Source organism: Tamandua tetradactyla, chromosome 4, assembly GCF_023851605.1.
Source record: "Tamandua tetradactyla isolate mTamTet1 chromosome 4, mTamTet1.pri, whole genome shotgun sequence".
Classification (NCBI taxonomy): domain Eukaryota; kingdom Metazoa; phylum Chordata; class Mammalia; order Pilosa; family Myrmecophagidae; genus Tamandua; species Tamandua tetradactyla.
The window spans coordinates 80,686,427-80,706,632 of NC_135330.1; the positions used below are offsets into that span (position 1 = coordinate 80,686,427).

Here is a 20,206-nt window from a genome sequence, read left to right on the forward strand (position 1 = left end):
AAGGTTCCTTCTATTCCTAGTTTTAAAAGTTCATTTCAATCATATATTGAGGGATAGCAAATTCCATAAATGTCTTAATGGAATTCCCAATGGTGAAAAATATTTTTGATTGGGCAGTATAGCTGTTTTTAAATAATCTTAATATATTATGTGCTAATGTAATTTAGGAATTTTTAGATTCTTTTTTTAAAGATAAACTAGCCTACTGTTTTCTGGGTCTGTCAGGTTTGTTATTGGGCTATACTAGGAGAGTAAGTGCATAGTTTTTCAATATTTATCTGTGCTCCAGAATGGTGTCTTTGAAAGAATAGACATTATACATAATGCCTAATGAATGGAGGTGGCTGAAGGATGTGCTGACTGAGAAGTACATTGGCAAATGATGGTGTATAGGTATATATAATCAAATATTGTGCTGCTACAAAAGGGAACAAAATTGTGAAGCAAGTAACATTGCAAATGAACTTGTGGGACACTTGGTGAGGCAAAATAAGCAAGAAACAAAAGAGCAATTATTGTATGGTCTCATTTAGAAAATGATTATAAGAAAACAAAGGCCTAGATTGTAAGGTCTTAAAGCAGTAACATACCATGCAGAGTGGTAATTAGTATTTCTGGATTTTGAGAGGCTGTTTTATATATGTATAATTTGGTATTTAGAGATAAGAATGAAGCTGATCAGGTTGGGATTAAGGTAATTCAAACTACAGGGGTAAGTAAGATATTGTTTAAAATTTAGAACATCATCTACTCTTTGAGACCAAAGGAAGAAAGGTTTATTTTGTCCAGAACCTAAATTTTCTGTAGTACATAATTTAACTAAACGGTCTGGACAGATCTTTCAAACAATTGAAACACAGGGAGCCCAGAATAAGAATGAGGGCCTTTAATCCTGTATAGTTTATGTAATGCCTGGATACATCTCAGAGGATATTAAGCAGATAATCAAAAAGTATTGGCAAAGTTCCTTGAGGGATGGGAGAAAAACTATGGAACTATTAAAACTTTACCACCAGGAAAACCCCAGTTACTCTGTCAAACATCAGGGACACTTAAATCAATCGGCCAAGCCCTTGATCTTGAGGTTTGCTCTTATGAAGCTTATGTATATAGCAGAGAAGCTTAGCCTACCAATAGGTATGCCTAAGTATTATTTCTGGAGGCCCTCTTTTGTTGCTCAGATGTGGCCTCACTTTCTCTAAGCCCAACTCTGAAAGTGAAATCACTGCCCTCCCCACTATGTGGGAAATGACATCCAGGGGTGAAAGTCACCCTGGCAGCATGGAAGATGACTCCCAAGGATGAGTCTGGCCTGGGGCCCGTGGGATCAACTATGCCATCCTCACCAAAAGGGGGAATAGAAGTGTAGCAAATAAGGTATCAGTGGCTGAGAGAGTTCACATAGAGTCAAGAGGCTACTCTGGAAGTCACTCTTACACAAGCTTCAGTTAGACATTGCTACCTACATAAGTTGCCAAATCCCAACAAAATCCACTCCAGTCAATCCTAAAGAACACCTAGGGTGATATATAAGCTTCTGCAAAGTTCCATGCACTAAGGTAACTTTCAGAAACCTACAACCTATAAATGGGTTCCTGGACCAGTTAAGTCCTGAAACCTAGAGGGCCAGCCTCTCCAAAACATCAACTAGTTCCACCCATCCATTCCATATTATCAACAGCCCTCTCCAACTTGAAAAAGTTAGAATGGGCATAACCCAAATACCCCTAAAGAGTGGGAGAAAAATCAAAGGTGATAGCGGAGTTTTACAGAGAAGGGAGGGTTTAACAAATGAGTGTGAGTACTGAATCATTATATTGATATTTCTTTTAGTCTGCAGTATCTCAGGGCAGCTAGAAGTAAAACATAAAATTGTAGGATTGTATCCCATACCAAACTCTGAAATCTGTTCTACAACTAATTGTTGTGAAGTACTCTGAAATTTATTACTCGTTTGTATATATGTTATTTTTCACAGAAAAGAAAAAAAGTTGATTATGATAATAGAAAAAAAAATATATATATATATTCCATCTTGCCTCCAATGTCCTGGAGGAGCTACAGGGAAAATCTGAGAGGATGAAACAGTAGCCCATGACAAACTCCAGGATCTGTTGTGTAACTGCTTGTTGAAGAGTTGATTTGAAAGTTATTGCTTTTCTTTCTTTGCTTTCTATATATGCCATATTATACAATAAGAAAGTTTTAAAAAATGGGATATAAGCTCTTCCCTAAATCTTTCTATTATGGAGCATCAGCCATGCACTGACTCTCAGACCACACATGCCAGTGTTTGACAGTGAAGTGTGGTTGCTGGGGTACTTTGCAGTTACTTAGAAGTAGGTCAGAAATGCCATGTTCTAAGTCACAGCCTTGATCCTGGAAGAATGCATCAGTATTATGATTTTTCCCGCAGGCCCTCAAATTATAAAGAATGCAGAGGTATTATATAGGTGGTGGCTGTTAACGTGGTTATAAATTGTCATAGTGCCTTTGATACATCTAACAGCAGGGTCAATTCTTGCATATCTTTGCATAATATATCCTTTCTAATAGAGTACATTCCTTCACTGTTAAAATATGAAAATAATAATAATTTCAAAAAACAGAGCAAATAAAAATAAATTTACATTAATTCCTCAGGAGCTTTAATTAAATCATGAAGGAAAACAGAGTTCCTCAAAAATAAATTTAAAAACAAATAGAGGGCGCTGCAACACTGGGTCAGTGGCAGAATTCTCAGAGACCGGGGTTGGATTCCTGGGCCTGCCTATGCCAAAAAACAAAAAAAAAAAAAAAAGAAAGAAAGAAAAGAAGGAGGAAAACAAATAGAGAGAGGATTGTGGGAAGATGACAGGACAGACAGAAAGCGCCAGGAATCAGTCCTTCTGCCACAACTACTAAACAGGCAGGAACTGCTTGAATCAGCTATTCTGAAATGCTGGAATCAGTAGAACACTGTACAGCATCAGGGAAGAGGCTGGTGAATTACAGTAAATACAAGTAAAATGCTCTCACCTACTTAGCATGGCCCAGACCCCGCCCTCATAGAAGGCAGCAGTGGGGTGTGGCCGGTGACACAGCTTGCTGCTGCCGGAAAAGGACATTCATGTCCACCTCTCCAAGATACGGGGTGGGCACAGGCCAATTGCTGATCATGGCTTGGCTTAACCACCGGAGGCTGGGCTCTAAGAGCAGCCATTGTTCTAACCCGCTTCAGAGAAGGGCAATGGAGGAGACAAAGACAATTTGCTTCCTCAGAGCTGTGGAGATCAGCGAAGGGCTTCATTTGTTGGACAGGTCAAAAAAGCACAGGTTTGAGGAACCATGGAGGAAACCCTGGCACGTTTCCTGGCCCTTCCTCATCCCGTCTCCTGGCAATGTGGAGCTTGCGTGTGGCCTTGACCCACCCAGGAAAGGATGACTTGGAGGCCTCCTCTGGGATCCCTGCCACCCACCAGCATGTGCCCTCTGCACAAAAGTAGCTGAGACAGTGACAGCAGTGTAAGAGACAATGGAGGTGGACGCTGCTCTAGCTCACCTGCTGTAAACCTGGCAGTGGAACAAGGAGAGGAAAGGTCTTTATCCTGGGGAGCAGAGGAGCCACTCAAACTCCCATAAACAGGGGAGCCCCCAAGGCTGTGCGCAAACACAAGCCCAGGACAAGACCCGGGTCCAGAAGAGACAAGGAGGACCCTGCACCTGCACTAGCCTTGAGCTCACATTCCCGATGGGAGGGTGGACACAAAAATCCCCGTCATGTCGCCGACTGGTTACAAACTAAAGAAACAGGCGTCTCGGGGAGTAAATCCCAGAGTTAATAGTTTAAAATAATAAAGTAAGTATGTGTGACAAGAGTACAAGTCAAACAAAGGGACAGGAAATGATGGTGCTTGCAAAGGAAGAGGATAATAAAAATCCAGAAAACATCAATGAAGAAGACCAGCCATGGACATCCCAACCAAAGACTTTAAAAATACCATCTTCAGTATCTTAAGGAGAAGGAAAATACAGAGAAAGGACAAGAGGATATTAGGAAAACAGTGATTGAACAACATGAGAATCGTAAAAAGGGGTAGAAATTTTAAAAGGACCCAAAGAGAAATACTGAAATTGAAGACCCCAAGAAATGAAACGAGAAATTCCCACAAAGGTTTCAAGAGCAGGTTGGAGCTGACAGAAGAACAAATCTGTGAACATGAAGACAAACACAACTGAAAGCAGGCTGGCCGAGAAGGAGAAAGAAACTAGAATGACACAAGGCAAAAGAGCCTGAGAAATCTCTAGGGTAATATTAAGCACACCAATATATGCATTATGGGGGTCCCAGATAGAAAGAGGAGTACTAGTCAAAGAAATAATAACACAAAGCTTCCCAAATCTAGCGAAGGATGAGACTCTCTGCACACACCCAAGGGGCCCAGAGCCAGCAAACAGGATCAACCTGAAGAAAAATGTGCCCTGTCATGTGCTGACCAAACTGTCAAATGGAAAGGACAACAAGAAGGCTAGGAAAACTGGAAAGCTGCCATAAAAAAACAATGTATTACACACAAGGGGAGCCCAGTAAGACCGAGTTCTGGGTTCTAACCAGAGACTATAAAGGCACAAAGGTGGTGGGATGAAATATTTAAAGGGCTGGAAAACAAAACAAAACAAAACTACTAAACAAGAATTTTATATCCAGTGAGACTTTCTTTCAAAATCATGGGGAAGATGAAGACTTTCCAAAATAAACAAAAGCTGAGGAGTTTACCACCACTAGAACTGCCCTACAAGCAATGCTAATGGGAGTTCTTCCAACTGAAAGGAAAGGACACTACACAGCAGTTCAAAGTGGCACGAAGAAATAGAGAACTCCAGTAAAGGCATCAATTTGGGTAATTATAAATGATACAACATTGCACTGTATTTTTTCATACGTAATTTGTTATGCAACTCCTCTTCTTACTTCCTACAGGTGTGAAAATGCAAATGCATAAATAGTAATGGTAACTGTGGTTTTGGGAATACAATATACGAAGATATAATCTGTAACAAACACAAAGAAAGTTGGGGGGACAGCAGGGTTATAGGAACAGTGTATGTGTATGCTGTTGAAGTCGAACTGTTATCGGATCAAATATGATTGGTATATATTTAGGAAGTTAAATTTTAATCCCACGCTAACCATAAGAAAAATACATGAAAAATATATCCAGATAGAAATGAGGAGGGACTCAGGATGGTACAATGCAAACAATCAAATATCAAAGTACTGAGGGATAAAAAAAGTATAAGACTTAAAAAGACTAAATAGCAAAATGACAACAGAAAGTCCCGCATTATTAGTGGTGACTTTAAATGCAAATGGATTAAATTCTCCAATCAAAAGGTAGAAACTGGCAGAATGAATAAAAAACATAGCTCAACTATATGTGTTCTACAAGAGACTCACCTTAAATTCAAAGATATAACTAGACTGAAAGTGAAAGGATGGAAAGAGATATACCATTCAAGTTGTAACCAAGAGAGTTGGGTAGCTGTACTAAAGTTATATAAAATAGGCTTTAAGTAAAAAAGTTACAAGGGACAAAAGTGGTCATTATATACAGATAAAGGGATCAATTCAACAAGAAAATGCCAATTATAAATAGACATGCACCTAACCACAGACCCCGAAATATATGAAGCAAACACTCTCAGATTTAAAGGAAAAAATTGACAGTTCTACATTAATAGTACGAGATTTCAAATCCTCACTTCAATAATGGATAGTACATCTAGACACAGATATATTCCATTTAAAACAGTGACTAAAAGAATCAACTACCTAGAAATAAATCTAACCAAGGATGTTAAGGACTTTTACAGAGGAAACTAAAAAACATCACCAAAAGAAATTTTTAAAAGACAACACTCTGTGTTCATGGATTAGAAGACAAAATATTGTTCAGATGTCAATTCTACTAAAAGCAATTTTCAGATTCAAGACAATCACAATCAGAATTCAAGCATTCATTGCAGAAATAGAAATCCAATTATCTAATCTGTATAGAAGAATAAGGTCCCCAAACAGTCAAAACCATCTTGAGAAAGAATGAAGCTGAAGGACTCATATTTCCCTATCTTACAACGTATTAAAAAGCAACAGTAATCAAAACAGCATGGTACTGGCACAAGGACAGACATACAGACCAATGGAATCCAAGAGAGTTCAGAAATCAACTCTCACATTTATGGTCAACTGATTTTTGACAAGAAGGCAAAGACCTCTCAATTAAGAAAGAATAGTTTTTTTTAACACATACTGCTAGGAGGAAAACTGGACCTCCATTTGCAAAAGAAAGGTGGACTTCTACTTTACATCATATACAAAAGTCAAATCCAAATGGATCAAAGACCTAAATATAAGCATCATAACTATAAAATTTCTAAAAGAAAACATAGGAAAGCACCTTTAGGATTTTGTGTTAGGCTTTGTTTTCTTACACTTTACAGCCTAAACACTAACAACAAAAGAAAAAGTAAATGACCTCATCAAAACAAAAAAATTAAAAAGCTGCTTCAAAGGACTTTATCATGAAAGTAAAATGACAAACTGCACAATGGGAAAAAATATTTTGAAACTGCGTATCTGTTGAAGGGTTAACATTCAGAATATATAATGAAATCTTCAACTGAGCAACAACAGAAAGACAAACAACCCGAGTAAAAAATGGGCCAAAGACTTGAGTAGACAGTTCTCCAAAGAAGATACACAAATGGCTAAAAGCACGTGAAAAGATGCTCACCATCATTAGCCTCATGGAGAAAATGTAAATCAAAACCACAATGACTGCTCACCTTCCATGCAGGAGACCCGGGTTCAATTTACGGACGATGCAACCCCCCACCCCCACCCCCCGCAAGAGAAAAAAAAAAAAAAAACCAACCACAATGAGATACCACTTTCCACTCACAAAATGGCTAAAGTTAAAAAAGTTTATCCACATATTTTTACTCATCTGTCCATACCTTGGATAAAAGAAGCATCAGACACAAGGTTTGCACAATCACACAATCACACTGTAAAAGCTGTATCGTTACACGATTGTCTTCAAGAATCAAGGCTACTAGAACACAGCTCAACAGTTTTATGTACTTCCCTCCAGGCACTCCAATACACCACAAACTAAAAAGGAATATCTCTATAATGTGTAGGAACAACCTTCAGGATAACCTCTTGACTCTGTCTGAAATCTCTCAGCCACTGAAACTTTATTTTGTCTCATTTCTCTTGACCCTGTTTTCGTCAAGGCTCCCTTAATCCCTCGATGCCAGGTCCTGGCTCACCTGGGAGTCCTGTCCCATGTTGCCAGGGAGATTTCTACCCTCGGGAGTCAGGCCCCACATAGAGGGAAGGGCAGTGAGTTCACCTGCCAATGTGGCTTAGAGAGAGGCCACATCTGAGGAACAAAAGAGGTTCTGGGGGTGATTCTTAGGCCTCATTTTAAGTGTACTTAGAGTATCCTTTGCAGGAATAAGTTTCATAGAGGCGAACCACAAGATCAAGGGCTCAGCCTATTGATGTGGTTGTCTCCACTGCTTGAGAGAATATCAGGAATTCTCCAAATGGGGAAATTGAATACTTCCTCCTTTCTCCCCAGTCCCCAAGGGGACTTTGCAAATATTTCTTTATTCACTCCCCAAATTACTCTGGGATATATCTGGGCATCACACTAACCTGGACAAACCAACAAGATCTCATACCCTGTTCAAGATTTCATGTAATTATGGTGTTCAACAAAACTGACCATGCTAGTTAAATTAGGTAATGCACTACCCAAAATATAAATTTTGCACCAAATAAACATCTCTCCCTTTGGTCTCACACAGAAGTTGAAGTTTTAAAATATAGACGATATCATCCTTTACCCTGTATTCTGATCTACTCCAATCCTATCCAAATCAGTTTCATTCATATTTCTAGTTGAAGTCTGACCACTTTTTCAACAGTTCCCCAACAGGAATATTTAATGTCAATTGGAATTTTCTTGCTGGTCTGCTATTCAAACTACTATGACTAACTTTTAATGAGCAATAATATATAAAGTGATGACTGTGCTATGAAGGGTAAACTTGGATTCCATCCGAGGATAGCGAAGATTTAGCAGTAGGGGAATGAACACCATTCAGGTTCTCAACGTTCCTTTCTCACCATCAGTTGTTAGATTCAGCTAATTTAAATGAATGCCTCTAGGAATCTATCCTAATGAGAGGGCTATGCATGTCTTCTGTATACAGCATTTCTCAAACAGCGTTCCAAAAAGTAGTAATCATGAGATATTAACAGTAAAGGCTCTGCAAAATGAACTCACTCGCTCCACTGTAAAACAATTTGGGGAATGCTATGCCAAAATCAAAAACAAAAACAAAAATTGTGAAATAGGACTTTTTTTATTCCCCTCCCAATCTAGACTTCTCAGATCTTTTAATATGCTGAAATACCTGTAAATTTCTTAGAGAAACATATTGGTATTCAGTGTTCCCCAAATTTATTGATTACAGGTACCTTTCAATTGTAGAATTATTGTTCAGCTTAAAGAACTAATAATAAAACATTTTTATACAAAAGACTTTAAATTCACTGAAGGAAAGTTTTGGATATGGTAAGTTTGCTGCTCAAACTTCATTTCATAGAGTTTATGAGCAAATTACAATTCACTAATTTGTCATTTCTACAATAATTTATAAAGCAGGCTTACTTTAGTCACTTTGTTCCTAAAACTGAAAAATCAAAACCTAGATGGACTTCACAGATTTTTTCTTATTTTATTATTTTTGTAGCAAGTCATATTCAAGTTGAACTGGCAACATGAATATCTTACCATATTCCTCTGTCACATTTTCAAGGTTCCATGCCTACTTGGCAAAAAAAAAAAAATGACTGCATTCTTTATATCTACAAAAATATTTGAATTATAAAGGAAAGCAATATATAAATCTCTCCAATAGTAACACAAATGCTATATACATATATCTAATAATACTTGATGAAAATTATAGGTAAAGCTTCAAAGGTGACCTTATTTTTATCTCTGTCCAGTCTATGCTTCTAATGCTCTCAAAGAATTAATAAGGTGAGACACACGTATAAAAATTTCACTATTCCAAATAACCACCCGTATTTATTTCAAATTTATGTTCGGGAAAAACAGATCTTTCCAGAAGTTTTCCATTTTTATCAAATGTAAGAAACAGGAATTTTTCTTTTTAAAATACCATGTACTCAGTTTGTCCAATTTATGACACCACCCATTGTTCACCACTAAAATATCAGGAAAACAAACTTGAAAATTACTTTCCATACCTGCCTAAATTTTGCATGGACTTCTTTCTCTTTCATTCTTCCATGGGCAACTAAGTAATCAAATACTTCACCTGAATCAGAAAGGTAAAGCAAGTAAAAATATGCACAGATTGTTAATTTCCAAATTACATATGCAATTTCAAGTTTTTTTGCCTTGAATTAAAGAAAACTTTTGGCTCACAATTTTCTGCTAGGTCTTTATAAGCCACAAATTAATAAAGGAATAGAATAAAAGAAAAAATATATTACATTTAAAATTGAGTATCGAGAGCAGCTTATGACTCAGAAAAGCTCTTTAAAAATGAATCACAAAAATATAGAGAAAACTTGCTTTCTGCTTCCATGTATTCTATAAAAATACAGTCAACTCTTTATTATCTGTCCTAATAAAGGGTAGTCACAGCATGGGCAATCAAAAATCACATTTAGTTTTGTATTTGGGGCCTACATTTCAAACAAAATAAAGAAGACATATCATGTAGTATTTCTCTTTTAAATTCTATCCATCAAGAAGTCTTGATTAGATTCCATCTTACTCCTTCCCTCCACATGATTTTCTTCTTTACCTTTTCACACTCAGATTACGTTTATTCTCATTCTACTCATTTCACATGTTTTTGTAATTACCTGTAAAATATACATAATTAAATCATTCCTGCATGTATCTTCTGCCACACCAAATGAATCTATAAACTACCTGAACACCATCATCACATCAGTGCTTAATTTATACCCTTGTCCCCATGATAGAACAAAAAGTGGGTAGACAACAAACATTTGTTGAAATAATTTAAAAATAACTAGAAACTTTCTATTGGATCCATAACTTTACATCTTACAGTTTATAAGGTGATTTTTTTTTCATTCTTCTCTGGTCAATATTAGCAAAAAAAAGCAAATTGATATTCAGTTACAATATTAAAAATTTATTTTTATGTCCTATAATTATAACTTGCAACATATTGAAAAACCTATATATGTGTGTATATATATATATTTTTTTTAACTCATGAAATAACTTAAAGAGCTCTAATAAGGGACAGAATAGTTAAAAATCAGGCTTTAGAGTCAAACTAATTTGGGTATGAATCCTGGTTTAACCACTAAGTATCTATTGAGTAACATTAGGACATTTCTTAATTCATTAAGACTCAGTTTCTATCTACTTCCTACCTCACATGGCTGTGGTGAGGATCAAATGGAATAATGCATGTGTTGGGGAAAGTGACTGGCATTTAGTGAGCACTCAATAAATGACACATTTGTACCTAAGTCTACTGAAATAGTACATAGGAATATATGCAATATCAATCCTGGGAGATAAAATACTAAAAATCAAATATGTAATGGATGGATGTCAGATGAAATTAATACGTCTACAATATCAGACAGCATGTTACATGATGCATACTTCAGTGACTAAACAGGATGATGAGAACAGAGAAATGAAAGGATGCTCTGGGCACCCTGCTGTAATAATTAATTCAGTCTCACTTCTAGACATGTGAGTTTAGGTGAGGAAGGATTTTATCAGAGCCTTTAAATATCTGGATTGACTCTTAAGTTCTCCTGGGATGCTCATACCCCAGGTCTTTACATGATTCAGTCCCTCACTTTATTATATATTATCTGTTTGTGATCTGTCTCTCCAACTAGAACATAATCTTTCTGAGGGTAGGGAGTTTATATTTGTTCCCCACTTTAGTCTCAGTACCTCAAATATTACCTGGTATATAATGAAGATTTCATAAGTATTGCTTGCATGAATGAAGGAGGGAATAAATGTACCATTCCTGAGTCACCCTGATGCCTACTTTTAATGGGCTCCTTTGGACTAGAGATGGTTCCGAATCATAAAGGAGCTCCCTGCTGACCCAACCACTGAAACCTGCCCCCCTAGCGCACGAGAGTCTCCTTCCGGCAGAGACGCAGCTGTCTGATTCAACCCTCGTTCGTCCTAGATTTCTGGTATGCATGCCAGATTCAATTATAAAAACATCTAGAAATTTCTGAGGACATGTATTAAGTGTTTTATTTTCCAGTGTTACCTTGTCATTTTTTAAGAGATTCAAAAAGGCAAGAAAATGTTCCTAGATCCTTCTACCATGGGATCATGCTGGGTTTTGCTGTCTTCCCGGGGTTGGTGGCCGAGGGTCCTAAGCTGAAGAAAACCCACCACCCAGAACGGAACTGAAGGCGGGAGCAGCTGGTCGGGCTGAGTCCCAAGCCTGCCCCGTCCGCACTCTGCCCACGGCCTCTGACCAGGCCACTGAGGACCGCAGGGAGGAGCCCTGGTGCCCCGCAGTCTCCAGCGGAGCCCCCTTCACCAGGACCCGTGGAGAGTCGCCGTGTCACCATCCTCATCCCAACATGTCCACATGGCCGTCCGCACGGCCTGGGGCCTTCATGAGAACAGACGGGAGCCCAGCAGCTTTTACAGTCTGCAGGTTCTCGCACTGAAGTGTACCCAGCCCCTTTCCCAAAAAACAAGTCACTATACTGAAAATATACTCAAGGAGCCTGTGCTGACCAAATTATTACAGAATCTAACTAAAGAACAGAAACAAAAAGGGAAAAAATTCATCATGTGGTAAATGTATTTCATTAGTTATATCACAAGCCTAAATTTTATCCAAATTTACATGGCTGTATTAACATAATCAAAAAAATTTATAATAATACACATTAATGACAAAGGATTTTAAGTTGAATAAAAATCTACACAAATATTTTCAGGATGAAAAAGCTTTATAAAAAACCAAATCTACCAAAATAGTCGATCTGTACAGACAACTGAAAAAGCAATTAACATATTTAATATTTGTAACAAAAATTTGTAGTCAGAGACAATATAAAATATATAGTTCAGATGCTACAGATGAGAATAAATTCTCTTTATTCCATTTTATATAAAATCTTAGCATAAAAATCTATAAACTTTATTAGCTAAAAAGGGCTCAACATTAAGTTCAACACTGTGTTACTAACGATTAGCAAAAAGTTAACTTAAAATATTCGACCAGCCTCCCTCTTCTTCAATTGTCTAAATTCTCTGAGCTCTTAAAATCCACCTTTAAATATCATTGTTTACTTATTAAATGATTTAACTCCAGACCCTCTGAATTCATTCCTGAGAAAGTTGAGTTCTGCGCCCACCAGAACAGCAGTACTGAGCTGACGTCCCTCTTTCCCATTCGAGGGAAAGTGCAGTATAAGAAAGTGATCTTCTATCATATATTTTAATAATATTCCGAAATCACCTAATTTTGGCACTGTGGTAGTCAAAATATACATTAGAGTCTACTGAAAATGCAAGTTACAATATTTCTATCAAGTCAGTCTTCTAACTATTAAAATTACATAAGTCAATACCTATTTAAATTGAAACATTTTTTGAATTATCTTGAAAATTTATGAATATGGATAATCTGTCATACATGCATAATCAGGGAAATAAACATTTGACCTAGAAATTCTTTTCCTATAAGTTTTATTAACTACATTCCATATTTAATATCTTCCTTGTAATAATAAAGAGCTTCTAATCATAATAGCATTATGATATATTATTATAACATAATAAAATTTAGATTAGAGAATTAAAATATTCATAGATGACAAGGCAAATTAAGAGTCTCAGAAGATTCCTCTAAATAATATGAATTAAGCAAAGATTTCAATAATCAAATTTAGCATTAAGAGGTCTTGAAAATAAACACTGAATTTTCCTTATGATATAATTTAAAGCATTTTAATAAAAATTCATTAGCAATAATAAAAACATCAATGTTATAATGCACATCGAGGCACTGATAATTTTGTCACATCAAAGATAACTTTTTAAACTGCCTCATCCTTACCACCACTGGCGTATTCCATGACTAAATAGAGGGTCTTCTCTGTTTCAATAACTTCAAACAATTTTACTGAAAAAAGATATTAGAGAAATAATTCTATAAATGTCAGCACAGCTGTGATGTGCTTTAAGAAAATTTAAGGTAACACAAACCAGTAGAAAATCTACTAAAAAATATTTTAATAAAATTTAAAGTTTAACAATTCTTCCAAGAGTTATTACTCCTAGAGGAAAACTACTTACCATAACTGATTTGGAACCAACTGCTGGGTCAAAAAGAGTTATGTTTCTGGGTGAAAAAACCATTTCTTTTTCTAATTTGGAATAAGGCAACTAAAGGGTGAGTCTCAAAATCAGAACAATAAAAGAAAATTTTAAATGAAGCTTAAAATGAACCTATCATAACATGTCAAATAATCTATAATACAGAAACAAAAATAAAAATAAATATTTCTACATTTATGTAATACAACAAAAGTTACTACTTAAAAACTAAATTATCAGAATTATGTAGTTGCGGCTATCACCACAAAGAGTTAATATCTCTGATAAAGACAAGATTGTGAAATGCGTGAGAAACCAGTATTCAAAAAATAAAGAGATTAAGAAAAGGTTTGTTTTTCACTTCCTAAAATTAAATGACTTCAAATAATAATATATCTGATCAATAAATTCATTTGTAAAGATAGGGATAAATTCAGATCTTTCTGAAATAAATTCATTAAAATTGAAATTAACTCTTTATTTTCTTTAAAATGCAAATAGTTATTTTGCCTATAAATTATGATCAAACTCAAATTCTTATTATCAAATTAACTGAATTCATTTTTTGTAAATACCTAAAGGCAAGCAATCTCTAGAGAGATGTAGTAAGGAAATAAATACAAAAAGCATGTTTATATGTATTAACCTTAACTCCAAGTCATATCTATTATTTTAGTATAAAGCAGTAGATAGCAGAAGAGTAGAAAACAGCAATTTGTAACCATTAATTAACTTCTTTCTAATCTAGTTTCATCCAAAGTATCACTTTCTCGGGTTATCCCTCAGGTTTTCACTTTTCTTCTGTTTATATTAAATCTTTAAAATTGCATCTTTTAGAAAACTTATCTTTTCAAGCATCCTCATATTAAAGAAAAAGTATCAGCTATTAAATACATGTAAAAATTTCATACCTATGTTAGGATGATTCAATATCTTCATTATTCGTACTTCTCGAAACAACTGTTAAAGAGAATAGGTAAACCTAATTCTGTTAAAAAAGGAATACTTGAGTAGAGTCAACAGAACCGTCCATTTAAAGAAATTCATATGATTCTAAGACCCTCCATGAACCTGGCAATGAACTCGGAAACAAGAGATTTGTTTCTCTGTTTTTCAGTTTTTATTCTGCACAGAAAGTGATACAACCTAGAACGAGACATGGTTTCCAAGGGAATTTTTACTCTTAACCAAATTTTCCTTATAGTTGCAAAATCCTACAGTTCTGTGAGCAAGTTAATATGCTATACCCGATAAAATTTATGCTTTATTCAGCTACTCTTCATTCCTAGGGACAAAAGTAAAGCAATGAGAGTGAAGGAGAGCAATCCTTCACACCATCTTTATCCACAGACAACCCTCCCTGGGCGTCCAACTGCCTGAAGTCATCTGTGCTGGTTGGTCAGATACTTCATGAAAACTCAAAAGACAGAAATCTATAGTTAAATAAAACTTGAAGAGGAAAGTGTTCTAGTCTGCTAGCTGCTGGAATGCAATATACCAGAAATGGAATGGCTTTTAAAAAGGGGAATTTAACAAGTTGCTAGTTTGCAGTTCGAAGGCCGAGAAAATGTCCAATTAAAACAAGTCTATAGAAACGTAGTTTTACTATTTCATTTCCAGACTACAGCTTTTCTATGAATTTTAATCCAAAGTGTACAAAATATGTTATTGACCGACTCTACTTTTATCATACACTGGCAACCTCTTTAATATCTAGAGACCAGATATGATAAAATAAGGACTCATTTGTCTATTAGATCTATATATATACAGTACAGCAAAGTTAAATGAATGCACATAACATACAGGGCAGCGGACGGTCAGAAATTTTCTGTACACATTAGCAAAGCATCTTTTGCCATTTCTTCCCTCACACCTCCCTCAAACCAATGAACAGATACAAGAGCACAATGTTCATAAGTGGTTTAACAATTCCATTTCAAAAGACAATGCTCGACTTGTGGAAAAGATGGCGGCTTAGTAAGACGCGCGGATCTTAGTTCCTCCTCCAGAACAGCTACTAGGGGAGTAGAAACGATACAGAACAGCTCCCGGAGCCACGACAGAGATAAAAAAGACAGCGTACCCCATCCTGGAATGGCTGACTGGCTGAGAGAACCCGCTACGGTGAGATCGCCGAGGGGCACAGGCTTCCCCGGGCGGGGCGGCAAGCGGCCGGAGTCCCTCCCTTCCTCCTTCCCGGGACAGCTGGCAGAATTGGGCAGGCGATCCCCTCAAGCCGTGGTGGCTGGCGCCCCTACCATGCGCGGCCCCCCGGACCAACTGAGAGAATTGGATCGGAAATCCCCAGGCCACGGAGAATGGTGACTGGGGGGGTCCTTTCCAAACACGTGACTCCCCGGTTCGTCTGGGAACGGTGCACTCTCCTGGGCCGCAGCGGCTGGTGCTCTCCCGCCATGCTTGGTGCCCCAGGCCGACTAAGAAATTCGGACGGGCGCTCTCACAAGCTGAGGCGGCCAGCGACCCTCCCCGCGTTCGGACCCCCGGGCCGGCTGGCACTCTTCCAAGCCGCTTCGGCTGGCGAACCTCCCCCACGGCGAGAGTTTTCCAAAGTTAAAGGACCCACAGCACCTTTTACTGGTGGGACCCGCAGACAAACGTGTGCCACGAGCGCCACCTACTGGGGAGGATAAGAAAAACAGAACCCAGAGATTTCACAGGAAAATCTTTCAACCCGTTGGGTCCAACACCCAGGGAAATCTGACTAAATGCCCAGATGCCAGCAGAAGATAACGGATCACGCTCAGAAAATTGAAAATATGGCCCAGTCAAAGGAACAAACCAATAGTTCAAATGAGATACAGGAGCTGAGACAACTAATGCTGAATATACGAACAGAAATGGAAAACCTCTTCAAAAACGAAATCGATAAATTGAGGGAGGACATGAAGAAGACATGGGCTGAACAAAAAGAAGAAATAGAAAAACGGAAAAAACAAATCACAGAACTTATGGAAGTGAACGATAAAGTAGAAAAGATGGAAAAAACAATGGATACCTACAATGATAGATTTAAAGAGACAGAAGATAGAATTAGTGATTTGGAGGATGGAACATCTGAATTCCAAAAAGAAACAGAAACTATAGGGAAAAGAATGGAAAAATTTGAACAGGGCATCAGGGAACTCAAGGACAATATGAAGCACACAAATATACGTGTTGTGGGTGTCCCAGAAGGAGAAGAGAATGGAAAAGGAGGAGAAAAACTAATGGAAGAAATTATCACTGAAAATTTTCCAACTCTTATGAAAAACCTAAAATTACAGATCCAAGAAGTGCAGCGCACCCCAAAGAGATTAGACCCAAATAGGCGTTCTCCAAGACACTTACTAGTTAGAATGTCAGAGGTCAAAGAGAAAGAGAGGATCTTGAAAGCAGCAAGAGAAAAACAATCCATCACATACAAGGGAAACCCAAAAAGACTATGTGTAGATTTCTCAGCAGAAACCATGGAGGCTAGAAGACAGTGGGATGATATATTTAAATTACTAAAAGAGAAAAACTGTCAACCAAGACTTCTATATCCAGCAAAATTGTCCTTCAAAAATGAGGGAGAAATTAAAACATTCTCAGACAAAAAGTCACTGAGAGAATTTGTGACGAAGAGACCAGCTCTGCAAGAAATACTAAAGGGAGAACTAGAGTCAGATACGAAAAGACAGAAGAGAGAGGTATGGAGAAGAGTGTAGAAAGAAGGAAAGTCAGATATGATATATATAATACAAAAGGCAAAATGGTAGAGGAAAATATTATCCAAACAGTAATAACACTAAATGTTAATGGACTGAATTCCCCAATCAAAAGACATAGACTGGCAGAATGGATTAAAAAACAGGATCCTTCTATATGCTGTCTACAGGAAACACATCTTAGACCCAAAGATAAACATAGGTTGAAAGTGAAAGGTTGGGAAAAGATATTTTATGCAAATAACAACCAGAAAAGAGCAGGAGTGGCTATACTAATATCCAACAAATTAGACTTCAAATGTAAAACAGTTAAAAGAGACAAAGGACACTATCTACTAATAAAAGGAACAATTAAACAAGAAGACATAACAATCACAAATATTTACGCACCGAACCAGAATGCCCCAAAATACGTGAGGAATACACTGCAAACACTGAAAAGGGAAATAGGCATATATACCATAATAGTTGGAGACTTCTATTCACCACTCTCATCAACGGACAGAACATCTAGACAGAGGATCAATAAAGAAATAGAGAATCTGAATATTACTATAAATGAGCTAGACTTAACAGACATTTATAGGACATTACATCCCACAACAGCAGGATACACCTTTTTCTCAAGTGCTCATGGATCATTCTCAAAGATAGACCATATGCTGGGTCACAAAGCAAGTCTTAACAAATTTAAAAAGATTGAAATCATACACAACACTTTCTCAGATCATAAAGGAATGAAGTTGGAAATCAATAATAGGCGGAGTGCCAGAAAATTCACAAATATGTGGAGGCTTAACAGCACACTCTTGAACAACGAGTGGGTCAAAGAAGAAATTGCAAGAGAAATTAGTAAATACCTCGAGGCAAATGAAAATGAAAACACAACATATCAAAACTTATGGGACGCAGCAAAGGCAGTGCTAAGAGGGAAATTTATTGCCCTAAATGCCCATATCAGAAAAGAAGAAAAGGCAAAAATGCAGGAATTAACTGTCCACTTGGAAGAACTGGAGAAAGAACAGCAAACGAATCCCAAAGCAAGCAAAAGGAAACGAATAACAAAGATTAGAGCAGAAATAAATGAAATTGAAAACATGAAAACAATAGAGAAAATCAATAAGACCAGAAGTAGGTTCTATGAGAAAATCAATAAGATTGATGGGCCCTTAGCAAGATTGACAAAAAGAAGAAGAGAGAGGATGCAAATAAATAAGATCAGAAATGGAAGAGGAGACGTAACTACTGACCTCACAGAAATAAAGGAGGTAATAACAGGATACTATGAACAACTTTACGCTAATAAATACAACAATGTAGATGAAATGGACGGGTTCCTGGAAAGACATGAACAACCAACTTTGACTCAAGAAGAAATAGATGACCTCAACAAACCAATCACAAGTAAAGAAATTGAATCAGTCATTCAAAAGCTTCCTAAAAAGAAAAGTCCAGGACCAGATGGCCTCACATGTGAATTCTATCAAACATTCCAGAAAGAATTAGTACCAACTCTCCTCAAACTCTTCAAAAAAATCGAAGTGGAGGGAAAACTACCTAATTCATTCTATGAAGCCAACATCACCCTCATACCAAAACCAGGCAAAGATATTACAAAAAAAGAAAACTACAGACCAATCTCTCTAATGAACATAGATGCAAAAATCCTCAATAAAATTCTAGCAAATCGTATCCAACAACACATTAAAAGAATTATTCATCATGACCAAGTAGGATTCATCCCAGGTATGCAAGGATGGTTCAACATAAGAAAATCAATTAATGTAATACACCATATCAACAAATCAAAGCAGAAAAATCACATGATCATCTCAATTGATGCAGAGAAGGCATTTGACAAGATTCAACATCCTTTCCTGTTGAAAACACTTCAAAGGATAGGAATACAAGGGAACTTCCTTAAAATGATAGAGGGGATATATGAAAAACCCACAGCTAATATCATCCTCAATGGGGAAAAATTGAAAACTTTCCCCCTAAGATCAGGAACAAGACAAGGATTTCCACTATCACCACTATTATTCAACATTGTGTTGGAAGTTCTAGCCACAGCAATTAGACAAGAAAAAGAAATACAAGGCATCAAAATTGGAAAGGAAGAAGTAAAACTATCACTGTTTGCAGACGATATGATACTATACGTCGAAAACCCGGGAAAATCGACAACGAAACTACTAGAGCTAATAAATGAGTACAACAAAGTAGCAGGTTACAAGATCAACATTCAAAAATCTGTAGCATTTCTATACACTAGTAATGAACAAGCTGAGGGGGAAATCAAGAAACGAATCACATTTACAATTGCAACTAAAAGAATAAAATACCTAGGAATAAATTTAACTAAAGAGACAAAAAACATATATAAAGAAAACTACAAAAAACTGCTAAAAGAAATCACAGAAGACCTAAATAGATGGAAGGGCATGCCATGTTCATGGATTGGAAGACTAAATATAGTTAAGATGTCAATCCTACCTAAATTGATTTACAGATTCAATGCAATACCAATCAAAATCCCAACAACTTATTTTTCAGAAATAGAAAAACCAATAAGCAAATTTATGTGGAAGGGCAGGGTGCCCCAAATTCCTAAAAACATCTTGAGGAAAAAAAACGAAGCTGGAAGTCTCGCGCTGCCTGACTTTAAGGCATGTTATGAAGCCACAGTGGTCAAAACAGCATGGTATTGGCATAAAGATAGATATATCAACCAATGGAATCGAATAGAGTGCTCAGATATAGACCCTCTCATCTATGGACATTTGATCTTTGATAAGGCAGTCAAGCCAACTCACCTGGGACAGAACAGTCTCTTCAATAAATGGTGCCTAGAGAACTGGATATCCATATGCAAAAGAATGAAAGAAGACCCATATCTCACACCCTATACAAAAGTTAACTCAAAATGGATCAAAGATCTAAACATTAGGTCTAAGACCATAAAACAGTTAGAGGAAAATGTGGGGAGATATCTTATGACACTTACAATCGGAGGCGGTTTTATGGACCTTAAACCTAAAGCAA

General features: G+C 36.9%; 1 protein-coding gene across 1 annotated transcript in view; it reads right to left on the reverse strand.

Moving 5' to 3' along the window:
• Positions 1-3,761, reverse strand: part of LOC143680304 (serine/threonine-protein kinase MARK1-like) — a 50,392-nt gene extending 46,631 nt beyond the window's left edge. The window contains exons 1-2 of the mRNA XM_077156809.1: positions 3,724-3,761; positions 3,542-3,587 (exon numbers count right to left, since the gene is read on the reverse strand). Of these exons, the coding sequence (XP_077012924.1) occupies positions 3,542-3,587; positions 3,724-3,761 (84 nt within the window). The remainder of the gene's footprint in view (positions 1-3,541; positions 3,588-3,723) is intronic.
• Between the last annotated feature and the right edge of the window lie 16,445 nt (positions 3,762-20,206).